Source organism: Sinocyclocheilus rhinocerous, unplaced genomic scaffold, assembly GCF_001515625.1.
Source record: "Sinocyclocheilus rhinocerous isolate Xijiao unplaced genomic scaffold, SAMN03320098_v1.1 scaffold1180, whole genome shotgun sequence".
Taxonomy (NCBI): Eukaryota; Metazoa; Chordata; class Actinopteri; order Cypriniformes; family Cyprinidae; genus Sinocyclocheilus; species Sinocyclocheilus rhinocerous.
In genome coordinates, this window is record NW_015665886.1 from 714,127 (window position 1) to 731,718 (window position 17,592).

The 17,592-nt window shown below is 35.9% G+C and overlaps 1 protein-coding gene across 1 annotated transcript in view; it reads left to right on the forward strand.

Moving 5' to 3' along the window:
• The first annotated feature begins 8,356 nt into the window (after positions 1–8,356).
• Positions 8,357–17,592, forward strand: part of ghrhrb (growth hormone releasing hormone receptor b) — a 30,426-nt gene continuing 21,190 nt past the window's right edge. Inside the window, exons 1-2 of the mRNA XM_016542799.1 lie at positions 8,357–8,681; positions 13,294–13,402. Of these exons, the coding sequence (XP_016398285.1) occupies positions 8,598–8,681; positions 13,294–13,402 (193 nt within the window). The 5' untranslated portion in view covers positions 8,357–8,597. The remainder of the gene's footprint in view (positions 8,682–13,293; positions 13,403–17,592) is intronic.

The following is a 17,592-nucleotide window of genomic DNA, read 5'->3' on the forward strand; positions in this document are numbered from 1 at the left end:
CGGCCGGCGGATTCGACGAAGGAGCGGCCGGCGGGCTTGCGGCAACCACATGGGACTTTTATAAAGAATATCTCTTTGGATTTGAGACTTTAGTCTTTGCAACTTTACAGATCTTCTTTATGCACCAATATCTTGTAACACTTCAAAGAGAAAGGAAAAATTTAAATCGCATCATATGACCCCTTTAAAGCCTGCTATTGGATCTCCACTTTGTTGTCACGACGCCTCTATCGTTACAAACATGAAACATACAACATTTAAAAAAGCTGAGCTGGAACATGAAAACACTCAGCTTCAGATGAATTCCTCCCAGGCAGTTCTTGGCCAGAATGGGTTGCAATGAGAACTACTTTGTGCCACAATTCAAACATCTGGCTATACGAAATCTGTGATTCCGTTAATAACCTACTTTAAGGTCTCAGAACAAAACGTAGGATGAAATCCCCATTAAACCTTCATGTTGAACACAACAACTCCCTTATTATTCACCAAGACACTGTTATGGTCTCTGTTCTATGGAATAAGAAGTTCAGAATCAAGGAGGTATTTTCAGAGGTTGTGCAACAGGTTATATGGAGAAAGCAATCATTAATGAGGATGACACTTTCTTCACTGCACACCTGCTATGTGCAAATACTGATGTGCAGAGTGTTGCTTCAGACCATGGCTGCTGTGTTGGTGTAATTGAGAGGTCTAGTCACAGAAACAGGATCTTGCCTTTGTGCTATGTCAACAGCTTTGGAATAATTGCATGTGTAGGAGAAGGTATGAGCAGCTGTGTTGTGCATGATTACTTGTTTCGATTGTCATTCTTGGTCAAGTCCTTAGATTCCGTCTTTTTATCCCGATCAGACGCAGTAGAGGAAATATTCTAAATCTGTTCTTAGGGAGTCCGTAACACTGAAAGAAAGACATTAAGAATCTTTAGTTTTTCCAGCAATATTAATGTTTTGCTAGATGTGATTTATATGAGAGATAGAGAATTAAAACTCTAATTAGATGTATAGGTTCAGTTAAGGTTGGTTGTGTAATCAATATAATAATAATAAATGTTTTCAAAGTGTTGTGAGATTTATTTATACTTTAGTTTTTTTTGTTTTTTGTTTTTTAAATCTGCCTTCTCTTTTGCATTTGTCTATTTTAGGTCGTGGAAAATGTTTTTGTGGTTACATTAAAAATATTAATATGTATTGCTAAAAAGCACTGCGTATTCTCGGCTACTTTTTTAAAAAATTTTTACATTTTTGCACTTAAAGGGATAGTTCACCCAAAAATGAAAATTCTGTCATTAATTACTCACCCTCATGTTCCTCCAAACCCGTAAGACTTTAGTTACTTCCTTTGGTAGCAAAGGACATCGTTACAATTGTCCATAACATAGTTATTTATTACTATTGGGTAGTCAACACAGCAGATGCATAGTCATTATCAACATCATGTGTTGCTTAAAGCATTATGTATTAAAAAGACTGCTCCGTTATGAATCAAACAGACCCTTAAGCCCAAGAAAATCTGTTTCATATGAATTTTTATGCAGTGGGTTGACAGCAGAACAATTTATAAAAAAGCACACCTACACATGTATTTGTATAATTATTTCTAGCAAAGCTTGACATTTGATGGTTGCTATACTGATAATCAAAGATTTAGTAGTTTGCTTTCTCCAGGTTATTCATTTTGCTTTTGTATGCACCGAACTTGTGTATACAACCTTCACTGCAACTCCGCAGGAACGTATCATTTATGGACAATTACCTTGTGTTACCATGACACCATCTGCACTTCAGGCATGAGACATCATTGATGTCCTCATGTTCTTTCATGCATGCATCTAATAATTAAACAAAAGATATAATTCAATTTTATCTAGTGAATGGCTTCATACTGTACACATTAATTGACATTTTGGGGTCCTTGCTTTTTGTACTGCTTCGTGGAAGCAGTGACACGGCTTTTAGTGTCTTTTAAGTTCTCCATCTGAAATGTGTGAGTGTGAATGTCAGGAGTGCATGAATGTGGGTCTGTATAACAGGAATCAAATTAGTGAACTGTAATAGGAGGTAGTGGCCCTTCTAATGTCACCGCTGTGTGGTTCACCTCATAAGTGAAAGGCCAGTGGCTCCATTACATCCTTCTGTTAAATTAAGCTCTTTCAAAGAGCTAGTGAATACATGCTGCTCAGCCTCACAGGTACAGCTGCTGTAAAAAAAAAAAACAGACAAAATTACATGTAGGATATATATATATCAACTTGATGTTAAATAGTATGTAATTACAGCTAACATATAATTTGCACAGACATGTATGACTTTTTGTAAAAGACTATAGCTATGCAAGCTACTGTACATTATTATATATATATGCACTTACCCACAATGTCTTTTATGATTGTTGTCCTCCTAACATAATATATTTTGACAGGTTTGAAGGTTTAAACAAAATGTATTTACAGCATTTAGAACATACATTTTGGCCAGATTTTGTTTCCAGTAAACGTCTGCATAATGTCTTATATTGTACATCACAATCTCCCTGAGCACAGCAAAGGTCACTCATTTTGCTGATCATAAGCTGAGATACCTAACGGACATCAAACACATCCTCCATTAATGTGCATAAAGATTAACTCCACAGATGAAGGAAGATGAAAGTCAAGAGACTGATAAAAGGAGCACATGCATAGGTTTGTTGCACACATCCCAATAAATGCTGACACTTTCTAACGGAAAAGTGCTGATTTTATGGTAATAGCATATTAGTGCATGTTTGAACTGTTAACAAAGTGAGAGATTTGAGAAGGTCTTGGTTTTTATAGGTGGCACATACAACATATTTTCCAGACTCTGAAAATTAGTTCAAACTGACAATGAACCGGTCAAGGACATCAATAGAGGAGATGTTTCTGTGGGCTAGTATGGATTTTAGAGTCAAAATGTACATTGTTCTCAATTTAGGGGTTTTCAAAGTGTTAGTGAAGCCTCCACAGCATGTCACATTTTGGATGCCTTCTATTTTAGGTTCATTAGGCTCTCAAAAAGCGTAAACTCAAAATTCGAAGAGTACTAATAAAATCTGCTTTCTTCTCTTTAAGTAAAGGCATCATTAGATTTGTTTGCCTGAGTCCCGCTGTAAGACATGTACCTAAAATATGACAGAGTTGTTGAGGTAGCTGTCTATCTGCAATGTTAATAAATTAAATTATCATCTCTGAGATGTTTGTCATCTTGTATGAGAAACAACATCTTTACTGTGTCCTGGTCCACCAAATCTCTTCTGTTCCACATATAATTTATACAAGAGTGCTGCAAACCATTGTGCATACAGTAATTACAGTTCTTATTATTTTAAATTATCCATTATTTGGTTAAACAAGGAATAAATCAATAAAATCACAATCCTTTTGTACTTGCTACTAAACATTTCTTAAAACATACTATTGTTTTTGTGTTAAAATGTCCCCATTTTGAATGTAATTTAACTTTTGGTACTGTATATTTTTTTCTGGTACAATCAAGCAATTTGTTAAGTATACTGTGAATGCACTTATGTTTATTCACAGTCAGTTATTGTGGGTTGGTTAACCAAAACTGCACAAATATTAAGTTTAATATTAACTAATAATTATTCAAATCACCAGGTAAAACTACTGTTTATCTAATTATTACAGATCAATTTTTAAATATTTAATTCCTATTATATTTTTTCATTTGCTGAATGCAATTAGGGTACAAAGACATTAAAGTTGGAAACTGCACTTTTTCTGACATGTTTGAAGGCAGATCTTTTTTCTTCTTTTGATCTGACCTTTGATCCTCTCTGTAAGTTCTTTAACAGGCCCATTATTTCTCTCTATAATTAATTAGCAACATGTAAGCAAGAAGGTTTGTGAGAATATTTTGGAGATATTTACAATAGATTTTTAACCATCTGTCCGTCGATCGATCAATCAATTGATCTACATTATTTTAACAATAAATTGTAACAAATAATTTTGAATTTGCTTCATTAATTTGTTTGCAATTTAAAAATAAATAAATAAAAAATTATTTAGCAAAGATAGCAAAGATATTGCACAAGATATTGGACAAAGTACACAACTTCATTACTTGAGATACTGCCGGTCAAATATTACTCCATTACAAGTGAAAGTTGTAAAGACAGATTGTTATTTAAGTAAAAGTACAGAAGTACTTACTTTTAAAAGTACATAAGTACAAAAGTAAATTTCCTTTTTTATGTCAACATACATGTTCTATTATTTTTGTATGTAATATTTGCAATACCTTACCTGACTAGCTTATATCTTTGGAATAAAGAGCTTTTAGAATGTTACATTTTTTATTTTACAAATATATTTGAACCGAGTGGACAGTGAAATTGCTGTAAATACAGACTGATAAGAAAAAGAGAGAGAGAGAGAAAAAACCTTCTTTAAATCCCAGCAACACAACTGTAGCTGTATAACTTTACAACAGCAACACTGGTTTAACAAAAAATAAATAAATACAGCAAGATTTGTTTGACATCAAAACACAAATTACAAAAATGCTCTCTAACTGCTTGATACACAGAACTCTAGTGTTAGAGGGTAATTTTTTATAATACATAAAATGAAAACAAGTAGATAGGATAGAAAAAGAATAGAGAACACTAGTGTTAGGGGGTAATTTTTTTTTTAATAAAAAGAAAACAAGTAGTTAGAATAGAAACAGAGAGTGCAAGTGTTATAGGGGCAAGTGTAGATGGAAGGATGTGATTTTAGCCATTTCTTGAAGATTGCTAAGGACTGCTTGGATTGAGTTGGGCAGGTCAGGTATTTTGTGCCTCTTTGGGATGGCACTATGAATGTGCCATTCACCTGCAGAACGCAAGCTTCTGGAGGGCACATAAGTCTGAAGCAGTGAATTTAGGTAAAGGCGTGCAGAGCCAGTGGTTGTTTTGCAGGCAAACATAAATGCCTTGAATTTTATGCGAGCAGCTATTGGTAGCCAGTGCAAATTGATGAACAGAGGTGTGACATGCACTCTTTTCGGCTTGTCAAAAACTAATCTTGCAGCCGCATTCTGGATTAGTTGTAGAGGTTTGATAGAACTGGCTGGAAGATCTGCCAAGAGAGCATTGCAATAGTTCAGCCTGGACAGAACAAGAGCTTAAACAAGGAGTTGTGTAGCATGTTCCAAAGGGCCTGATCTTCTTCGACAATCTAATGTTGTATAAAGAAAATCTTCAGGACTGGGCAGTTTTGGCAATGTGGTCTGTGAAATTCAGCTGATCATCAATCACAACTCCAAGATTCCTGGCTGTCCCTGAAGGAGTTATGGCTGATATGCCTAGCTGGATGTTGAAATTATGATGAATTGATGGGTTTGCTGAAACCACAAGCAGTTCTGTCTTGGCAATGTTGAGTTGAAGGTCTGTTAGACATGCTGAGATGCGAGCAGCTATTGTTGGATCATCAGGATGGAATGAATGGGAGAGTTGAGTGTCATCAGCATAGCAGTGATATAAAAAGCCATGTTTCTGAATGACAGAACCTAGTGATGCCATGTAGACAGAGAAGAGAAGTGGTCCAGGAACTGAGCCTTGAGGCACCCCAGTAGCTAGATGTTGTGACTTGGGCACCTCACCCCTCCAAGATACCTCGAAAGACCTATCTGAGAGGTAAGACTCAAACCACTGGAGTGTGGTTCCTGAGATGCCCTATGCCAGCAGTGTTGACAGGAGGATCTGGTGGTTAACCGTGTCAAAAGCAGCGGACAAATCCAGCAAGTATTGAAGATTTGGAAGCAGATCTTGCCAGTCTTAGGGCTTCAACAACCGAGAGCAAGGCAGTCTCGATTGAATACCCACTTCTGAAGCAAGACTGGTTACTTTCCAGGAGGTTTTTTGTGTGGGAGAAAAGCAGAAACTTGGTTGAACACAACTCGTTCAAGTGTTTTTGCAATGAAAGGAAGAAGGGATACCGGTCTGTAATTCTCTAAAAGTGCTGGGATAAGAGTAGGTTTCTTAAGTAGTGGGGCTACACGAGCTTGTTTAAATGCTGAGGGGAAAACACCAGTGTGAAAAGATGTGTTAATGATGTGAATGAGTGCAGGTACAACTGAAGAAAAAATGGCTTTGAAGGAGATTAGATGGAATTGGATCAAGCGGACAAGTAGCAAGATGATTGGAAAGGATGAGTTTGGAGACTTCTGCCTCAGAAAGTGGAGAGAAGGATGTGAGCAAGTGTATGTTTTCTGGTAAGATGTTTGACAGTTTGTGGTGTGGAGGACTTGTGCTGATGGTTTTAATTTTATTAAAGAGGAATGTGGCAAAGTCGTCACCTGTTAAAGAAGGAGGGGGAGGAGGAGGACAAAGGAGAGAGGAAAATGTTTTAAAGAGCATGCAAGAGTTAGATGAATTGTTCATTTTGTTGTGGTAGTATGTCCTTTTTATTCAAGTAAATGTACTTCATTACTGTCCACCTCTGATTATATATTGCAATGTATTAAAACAAATTCAGCATCCCCAAAAAACATATTTCTTCATTCCTTTACATTTTTTGAAATGTCAGTACTTTTGTGTTTTTATGGAATCTTCTGATGACTCAGAATTTTTTTTTTCTCTTCTTCTAACTGAGATGATTTTGTAGAATATTGCTCTATTTTTTTATAGAAAAGTCTGAAAATTGAATCTGGCCATTAGTCACAGAACTGAGTATTTATCACACAACACAATGGGTGTTTACCACACAGTCTTATTGGTCAGTATGTTTAAATCAGGTTTGTTTTGAGGACAGCTGTCATGGAAATCAATGTTTATGACAATCTGCCCTTAAAACTAATTCTCTCATTCTTTCTCTCAGCATGACAAGGCAGCTGGAAGCAATAGGGGTCTACTGTCCAGCTAAGAAAATATTTTTCCCTTGCTGGATTAAAACATCAAATACATGTGCAAATTGTCTTCTCCCTAAAGGACAGCCTAAGCAACACAGATACTCAATTGTGACCATAAGCTTACTTGTGATAGTCCCTGCTGTTCATTAAATATGCTAAATGACCATTCAAACAAGACAATCACAGTTCAGACAATGAAATTGAAAAAGGATAAATGAGGGCAATAAAAAGACCTGATAACTGAAAAGAAATATAATTTAGGTATGGAGGAAAAGACAATAGGGACCATCATTAGGAATAAAACTGTGAGAGGCATGCATAATTTATCACAATATGATATTAGATAATTAACTGACCAATTACTGAGATGAGGTGAAGGTCTCTTTCATCTTTCTTTTTCCTCCTCACTATAAAAAAAAAAGCTCCATCCCGAGCTTATGAATTTGTGCTATAATTTGGTCACTCTTGTTGTTCATGAATTTGAACTCAATCCAGACCCTGCGGTGCATCAGCTTGACTGCACAAAAAACCTTCGATCTTTTGACTTGGGAATATCAGTGGGCAGTTTTTAGAGGAACTCAGTGGTTACACAAAAAGGCAGAATATTTTAAGCCTTTGTCCTACAGCGTGGTACATATGCGATGTCCGCTTTCTTCACTGCTGTTGGAATCACAAGTCAATGAACAGATTATTCAAATAAATTCCTCTCATACAGGTCTCCCAATGTAACTTTTTTTTTTTTCCTTACTGTGTTTTAAAACATCTCATGGCCCTCCCTCAAACATTGTGTGTGATTACACTCAAAAACCTAATATGAGCATATTCTTAAACTGGCAGTTGAAGTCTATTATTTATTTTTTTATGTTTTTATTTTATTTTTATTTTTTTGCAGTTTTACACACAGATAGAACGTTTCTCAATAGTTAAGATGCTTTTTCTAATTCTTCTAATCCAATTTCTAACGTCTATAGGCTACATAAGGGGGCAACTCAGGAATAATTTTGTACTGGGTCCTAGTGATTGTTTAAAAAAACATAGGCCTACATTAACAGTAACATACTATTCCTTCACCTTTCATATAAAGTTACAAAGTACTCAAAACAAATTGTTAAAGTTTAGGTTATGTATGTGATGTAGCATGTTTAGCATCGATAGCCTAAATGATCAGTGGATAGGAGCTGGAAAATCATTAGTAAATTGCAAAATTAAATATATTTAATAATATAAACAATCATATTTTACTCCATTTAATTGTATTTCAGGAGTTCGTGAACTTACGTAACTGCAAGCCTCCGTCCCATTCACTCGCGGGCAATTTGGCTGTTTTGTTTGTTTTCCCCCAAACAGTTTTAATAAATGTATGACTGGAAATCAGAGTTTATCTAATCAGTGAAGTCAGCGGCATTTCGTGCGTAAAGGGGAGGCGTACCGTGACTTCATTTCTCCACGCGCGCCACTCTTCTGCCCAGTGTGTGCTGGGAACTCACAACGACAGGTTGTTGACGGTCTGTTATGAGGAAGAGACGCGTGATTCAATTACAGCTATTACGAGCTCCATAAGACATTATGTAGGACTGAGCATTTGTGCCGAATGGCAGCGAGCAGTATTGTTGGAAACATCGAGACTTCTGGAAAACATCAAGAGATCTAACAGAGGCTCCTGTGTTATTTGGTTAGACACTAACAAACTTCATTCTTTCCTATTATACCGGAGTCTTAATCATGTTTCTCTTCAGAACTTGGTCAACTGTAAGACTGGTCGCCGTTTTACTGAGTTTGGGGATTCACCAGAGCAACTGGAAGGCAGTAAGTTATCAATGTGTGATCCTATGCTCTTAACATTTATACAACATATTGTAATATTTTATTGATACACTATATATAGCAATTAGTTTTGTGCAGTTGATTTTGATTAAAATGATTGAAAGTCTTTGCAAATTGATCATATGTATTGTAGCCAGTGGTTTCTGCTGTGGGCTGTATGTCCCCGATATTAAAATTTGTTAGACACACAGTATAATTTGGCCACATTTTCACTATTTCTATTCACCTTTTTTGTAACAAATTCATTTTTTAAAGTACAAATATAATTTTTATGAAATCATAAGAATATGTAATTATAGTTATGCTCAAATAATTAACAAATACTGTTTTAAATTGGGTATAGCGTGACAAACCATAGGATTAAGTTGACTTTCCTAAAGTATTTCATGTCAAATATTAGCATTTGCTTCCAGAATCAGGTGAGATTTCCTTGAGAGATATTTGCATATTTATTATAGAAAGCATCACACTGTACCACTGATGTAGACAAAGAATGGTGTATGGTGTTGGAATGACACGTCATTCAAGTTAAAAGTGTTTTATAATGGCCCTGACATCAAGTGTATTAACATTTTCCTCCAGATCCAGGTGATGTTTTCTTGAGAGAGATTTACATATCTATTTTAAAAGGCATCGCACTGCACCACTGACTTAGAAAATGTAGTGTGTGCTGTTTGAGTGGCATATCGTAGAAGTTAAAAGTGTTCGTAATAGCACTGCCTCCAGATTTAGGTGAGATGTCCTTGAGACAGAATAAATGTAAATGTAAATATAAATAGATATGCACAAAAGATACATTTATTTTAAAAGGCATCATACTGAGCTAATGATGTAGATGAAGTATAATCCATGCCATTTGATTGCCACTGTATCCTCTAGGGATCAGTCCAGTGCTATATTTAATGTGCTGTATCTGCTATATTTAATGTGCTGATGTGTCACAGATTTGGAGTTGATTAGCAGTACTGACCTGAGATCCTGGCCTCCTTTTAATGATGTTTTGATGACCATTTCCAGTACAGGAACACTGTCATGTTTTAACCCGAGTGGCAAAATTAGGTTCCTGTCATGAAAATTAAGCGTGCAATTCATGTGACTAATTGGCCTCCAAAACAAACTCTATCCAGGTTTACCAAACCTCTGTGTTATGCAAAGGTGGATCATCATTCTAACTTCTGAGGATCACAGGCTCCACAAGAAGAGCACAAATCAATATTATAATTAAATGTAGTTGTTGTTTGGAACTCCCTCTAATGATATGGCTTTCCTTTCCTGAATGGCAGTTCATTTCCTATAATAATGATTCCATGTGTTCATGAGCCTCTTCCTCAGGGCCACTGGATGCTATCTGACCAATAACAGGATTCTTATCGGTCAATTATTTTTCTTCTTTATTTGCCCTCTCAACTTATTCAATATTTCTGATCAGGTCACCAGTGCAGAGGTTAGAGTGATTCAAGACAACAGGTGTCTATTTACTTTTCTGTTTGAGATATTTAGATATGTAGGCATAAAGGGATTTTTAGCACACTGCTCTATCATTTTTGGTCCAATGATACATTTTATAGTGCAAATTTGTGGGGAGACATATGGAAGCGGCCTTGAACACCCTTTATCAGCAGATGTGCCGTAATTGGTTTTGCTGAGATAGGAGACTTGACCTTTTGGGGACTTTTAGAGCCACATGGGAGCAGTCAAATCATGTGGATTGTTTAATTGAAACCAATTGCTTTATTACCCAGGTGTGTCACCAGTTCTGGTAGGATACAACTGGTTTGCTTGTTTGTTTGTTTTTTCTCTGCACTTCTTTTCTCTCTCACCCACACTGGGGATTCTGAGTGCGATTTTACGTTCTGCGGCTCAAATGAAATTTGTTGGAGTGATGCATCAAGGTATTTTCTCGTCACTTTACCCTTTACAATGTCAAAGTTGAGCCTTGGCCTTGGCTTGAGGAAATGCCAGGGAGATTGGTTGTATCTGGTTGGGTTTAATATGCTGATTACATGCAACGTAAGCATAAAAAAAGAGGTTATTATGCATTCAGTGGCGTAACATTTTTTAATAACCGCAGCAGTTTGTCTTGCCAAATTTTCCCACACAAATCTCCATCAATCTTTTAAATATTCACACTCTTTATAGATACTCACACACAAAAATGCAAACTTGAAAACACGATGTGCGTGTGTTTTTTTTATTTCTTCTTTTATACAAATATTTAACTGCACATGTATACAGACAACCAGTCGCATTTTAAAATAAATTTAGAGGAGAATTGACTAAATAGTTTTGCCATTATACTGTGGTGTTTCAAAGCAAACCTGCATCTTTTTTCCCTAACTACAAAACATCCAGTTTTAGCAAGTGCTCTTTATTTATGCAAATTATATTTTTATAGAATGCAAACAAAATAAAATTAAAATTTTATAAATTTAAAATAATTTTCTGGTTTACATCTGACCAGTACATTTCAATCTAGATATTTTTATCCTCTAGACTACTACCAAATATGTCACTCTGGTGTCGTTTTCGGCTTATTTCAGAGTAATCGATTTTGTTTACCTATGGATAAACTTTTTTTTGATGGGTTTATCATTAGCCAAGTATAAACCTTTAGGGTTTATCATTTACTTACCCTTATGTTGGTTGAAACCCTGTTTTCTGTCGTCTGTGAAACAAAAGAATCCAAAATAACAAAAGCTCTATTAAAACAGTACATGCTTATACATACTGCATTCAGTACTGCAGTGTGCATACTGCATTCCAAGAATTACCAAGCCATATGAAAGCGTTGTAAAAGTCACTATTCTTCATAAAAAGGTTCCTATCTTTCATAACGTACAAATCTCATTCACACTCAAAACCTGGCACCAGGTTTGATGTTAATTGTGCCAATTGTGACACTTTGACAAGTTTAAATTTACTTTAAGTGTGCCTTCTAATGACTTATATTTTGCTGGAGTGCAATTGATTACTTTTACTTTTAATCATTATTGGAGTAATTAATGACAATGTGTGCTAATCTAAATTTTACATTTTGTATTTTGTACATTGGTTAGAGGCTGAGAAACTTATATAATTGGTGGAAATATTACCATCGCAGTGTTTTGGTGGTGCTCAGATAGAAGTCATGGGTATTTGTCCTGTGGCTCCATTCAAATTGTCAACCAATAACTTTCTTTAAAATATAGTGGGTTAACAGCAACTTATTTTTTTTAAATTATTACAATTTTTCTGCTTTATAAGATTGCTAGGTATTTCAAATCAGTTGTCCACCCTGATGATTCAGATTCAGTTTGAGATGTGTGAGACATGTTTGTGAGACATTCTTTAACTTTGTTGTACAAATGCACTGCATCTAACTCTGAGAAAACTTCCCTAACTCATCCACATCCCCTCCTCTCTTATCTCACCTGCCAGTAGACGACAGAGGTCACCGAAACCAACAGTGCAACCATCTGTTCTGGTTTTGAATTTGGAGAGAACACAAGCACTAGCAAGCACTCACAGGCAAATAGACAAGCAAACATGCAGACTTTTCTAGACACAAACAGCCGTAAACACATTCAAACTAGCGTTTTCACTGACTGCATCAACGTGTGTCCCAACAACAACCCATTTCTGCCTATTAGCTCAGTGAAGGGAACATAAACACTACTTTCACCACAGGATGAATAATAGTCAACATAGCTGGAACGTTTATCCTTGATTTCCATGCTGACATCATACTGTTGATTCGATTTACACGTAGAGGATGATTGATATGACACACAGACCCCTGAGGCGTCCCTCTAGACTAAATACAACAATTCACTTTTTTCTAGTATTGTTATGATTTACCATCTCTGTTTTCCTTTGGAGATACGTAGGTCTGTTTCAGGAACTTCTGAATCTGTTGCTACTGCTCGTTCCACCGTAACCTCAGGCTTAATCGGATCATTAGCATTCACCCACCTCTGACTCTCTCTCATTCCTCTCAGGAATAAGTGGGCGGCCATTTCATGTCTTTTTATGCAGCAAAGAGGTGAAACAGAAGCAACTTTTCCTTTTTATGTTGTCGATGAGAGAGCATCCCACACATTTTGTTATACGTTCATTCTCTCTTTATTTCTCTCTCTATCTGTAATACATTTAATTATAGTAAATGATGGCAAGAGAGGCTCAAATTGGTTCAATGGCTGCTTCGGAGATAATGAGATTTTTCAGACAAATTTTGCTGTGTGGCTGGGGTTTATTGACAAGATGTTTCTAAGTCTCAGTCTGATAAATATTTAGATCCTTTATATAGACATACAGTGTATTTCAAATCTGATTACCCCCAAAAATAACTATACTCTGCACCCTTTTGTCTTTTCGAAACCCATGTGATCTTTCTTCTGTGGAACACAAATGGAGTTAAATGAATGCAAATAATATTTGAAATGTTAGAATTTTTCCTTTTTGTCGATTTGACCTAATGGCAAGTGACTGAAATTGTGAAACTGCTCTTTAACCAGCTTTCTCTAATGGGCTCAGCATGTTTATGCAGTTTTCTTAATATGTACTGCAGTTTGTACTTTCATTTGCCTCACACATTTTTTTTTTTAATCATCATCAGGTGGAAACGATTCATCCAGCATGTGCTGTGGTAGCTGAGCATATGAAAGCTCGAGAGCAATGCAATCAGACTCAAAGACAAGAGGCCCGCAACAGCAACAATATCACTGGTGAGCTCACCTATCTGAACTATTATAATCCTTATTACTTTACATCTCTTTATGTCCTTAATGTCTGTCCAATGTCTGCTGATTGGTAATAGGACATTTTTTGAGATGGGCATGATTTTTTGAGAGATTCGTGATGAACATGATTTTCAGACTGAGAGCGTTTCTGATTGACTGGTGAGCTGAAAACTAGGTTTACAATTTTAAAGGGGTCATATGATGCAATTAAAATTTTTCCTTTCTCTTTGGAGTGCGTCCAGAAAAAAGGGAATCAAGTGTCCAAAATAAACAGGGGATATGGTGTCCTCGTCGTGCTGCGGGGTTCGTGAAGGGAAGGGCAGTGATCAGGAAGGGTCCAGGTAAGGGGCGGAGTCCGGCGGCCGCACGCGCTCCCCTCTCCAGTCCGGGGCGCGAGGGGCGGCGGCTTCTTCCAGCGGCCTCGTTTATAATGGGTTTTATTGGTTATGTCTCGTCGCGCCGGGACACGGCATCACAGTATGATAAGCGGCGTAACATTTCCGTCACACACTTGAGGTATTCGGCCAATCACAACGCACTGGATAGCTGGCCAATCACAGCACACCTCGCTTTTCAGACCAATGAGCTTTGTAAAAATCGACGCGTTTCAGAAAGGCGGGGCATAGAGGAGAAACAATAATGTACAGTATGTGGAAAATAATGTGTTTTTTGAACCTTAAACCGCATAAACACATTTCATTACACCAAATACACAACATAATGTTCTTTTTAGCAACATCATATGACCCCTTTAAGCAATACACTTTCCTATATAGGCCAGGTCAGGCAAGGTAAATAAAGGATGCAATCATGCGTAGAGATTTAGGAGATTAAAGGCAGTTATTCAAACAGAAGCTGTTCAATTCTGGCTGCTGATGAAGGGTGAGGATCAGTAGAAAGGATCAATACAACTCCTTGCACTGTGCTTTCATTGTCAGTGATCAAAGGATAATGAATCATATTTTAGGCATGATTCTGTTCACTAAGGTTTTAAGATGCATTAAATGTAATATGTGTAGACAGAGGTTTACTTCTTTTCAGGGATATTGATTTTTTGTCTTTTCATAACAGCCTAGTCAACTTTAGAAATAATCTGTAAAGCACTTTATGGATAAACATGTACATTTATGTTGTCTTTAAAAAAAGTATATATATATATTTCTGATTTAGGTAAACTTAATGGCCAAATTTATTTAACTCTTCCAGTTATTCCAGTATGTGGTTTTCCCTTTTTACTTTTGTTGGTTTACATTATATTCGACAAAACAAAAATAAAATATAATGTTAGGCATATTAAATACAATAAAATAAAAAAGTTAGACAAACAACAGTATAGATTTCTGAACTGAGGCCTTTTTGAGTTGTTCCATATGGACCATTTCCTTGAAGACTCCAGAGTAGTATATTGTTTTCCATTAAGTCAGTGGTGACCTCTGTACCACCCTTAGTAAGCTAATGAAATTACAGTATTTCCATAAACAGGTTTGGACACCCAAATGCTCTCAACACACATCATAGCAGCAGGAAAGATGAAGCACATGAATATTCGCTGCTGTTTAATATTCCGATTTGTTTATTAAATATACACACTCTAAACACATTGGACACAGCCTTCTTTTATATGTAAATGAAACTCTTTTCAGCTTAGCTGCCTTCAAACTCTGGAAGGATTTGAGAATGACAGTAACTTATTGCACTAAACCCTTATAAATCCTCATATTAGCTGCAATTGTGTAGACTTATCATTAGTCACTGTTGGCATTTAAACTATATTTAGCAGAGTTTAAACTCATACAAGGGATTATGAATTACACTGAAAATCGATGCTCCTGCATAGAGAATGTCTTTCCAGTAATTTCCATGACCACAAACTGTCCATAAAGAGGATCTGTCTTTGTAATGCAGCAAAATTATATTTCAAAAATCTCAACTGTGTATCTTCCAGTTTCTCAAGAGACTCTATTTGGCAGAGTACTATAAGTGGTGACTCAAGCACTGTCTCATACCTGCAAATAAAAGTGTACAAATAAGAAAGCAGCCTCTGTGGGCATGACAAATGTTGAGACAAATTAATTTAATAATTTAAGTTAGTGGAGCAAACATCATTTAAAAATTTAGAATGCAAAACATAATTTAAATAAAGATTATATGCAGTCAATTAGCTGAAATGTTGCTGTTAAAAAATTATTTATAATAATTTATAATAACTGAGCACAAAATCAGCATATTAGAATAATTTCTGAAGGATTTTGTGAAACTGAAGACTGGAGCAATGACCTTGCCATCACAGGAAGAAAATTTGATTTTAAAATATATTCAAATAAAAAACTGTTTTTTTAAATGGTAATAAATTGCAAGTGTATTTTGTGTTGATGACCATTCAACATTATTATGTGTTCTATTTGAATAAATGATTTACATGTAATTATTAAAAAAAAAAAAAAATCATTATATATTTTAATATTAACATTGCTTTTTATAATATTTTTAAGTACCCAATTTGTCTTTAGAGGACTCAGGACTAGGGCTGTCAAAAAAAATAGAATTTCGAATATTCGTCGAATTTAAAATAAAAATCCACATTCGAATGCAAAAATGTTGCATTCGAATAGGTGTGCGTTAAGGAGGCAGCCTTATCAGTGGTGCACGAGATGCGATGACGATGTAAATGTCATTGCATTTTAATGTTTTTTGTTAACCTATCCAGTTGAAGCCACTAGATGCGGCGCTGCTGCATTGTTAATTACAAATATAGATTGGTGGGCTTTATGGAGATTGGTGTGTCTTTAACAGAGGTGGAAAGAGTACGAAAATATTCTACTCAAGTAAAAGTACCATTACATTAATGAAATTTTACTTAAGTACAACTAAAAGTACCAGTCTAAAATCTACTCAGGTAAAAGTAAAAAGTAGCTAATTTAAAATTTACTCAGAGTAAAAATTACTTTGCTACATTTTAACAGTGGGAGGCAGGCAAAAATGGGATAGACCAAGGGTGTCAAACTCATTTCCTGGAGGGCCACAGTCCTGCACAGTTTAGATATAACCCTAATTAAACACATCTGATCCAGCTAATCTAATCATTTAGGCTTATTTGAAAACTACATGGTATGTGTGTTGGAGCAGGGTTGGAACTAAACACTGCAGGGCTGCGGCCCTCCAGGAACTGAGTTTGACACCCCTGGGATAGGCCTATAAATCTGAAACTAGTTGTTTTTAATTAAAGGAATCAGTTATTTAGAATAATAAGACATTTGGGCTGTTACCAGGCAAATTAAATCAGTATCAACAAAATTCATCTTTGCAATGCAGAGGAAACACAGAAGCTTCATCTAAAGTGGCATTTAGATTACACACTGTTTCATGCAGGACATGAATGCATTTAACCTGCAGCTACAAATGCAGAAATAATGTTTTGATATATAAGACATAAAATGTTGAATACTCATTTTAAATTACATTAAAAAAAAAAATCAAAAGATACTTTAAATGTGAAATGAAAACCACCAGTAGGTGTCAGCAAGTCACTGTTAATAAGTGAGTCATTGCGATTGAATCGAATCATTTAAACGGTTGATTCATTCAGGAACGAAACACCATCATTGCTCAGAGACGCAAAACTGTGCTATGGTGGCTCGAAATAGAGCAAAAACAGGCAATATGGTGTCTAAAACGCAAGTCTCTTAATTAACTTGTTTATTGAACTGTTGTAAAAAAAATCTATATGTAATCATGCAGATTTTTGGAGAAAAAAACGGCACTCTTCGTGTGATATCGATCTACTATATGAAACGATATAAATATATAAATTTTCTGCCCCTGTATCTTCAATTTTGTGATCAATCTAAATGCATTTTAACAGACTAAATCACGCAGTGAAAGAACGCACTCTAAATGCGTGCGCGCACTAGTCTATCTACTAGACTTCATGGCACTCTGTAGGAGTGTTTTGTTTGTTTTTTGGCGTCGTTAAAACAACAATTATGATATTATCGCAGACGATATATATTGTACACCCTGCACCACTGTCTTTTTGGCTAATTTGTGCAAAACCTCTTGCTAAACTGAAGCTTCATTTTAACCACCAATGCAACGATGCAAGTATTTACCTTACCTATACATGCTTGCGAAGGGTTGATATCGAGATTTTATAAGCTGCTAGTTTGGTCTCCCTA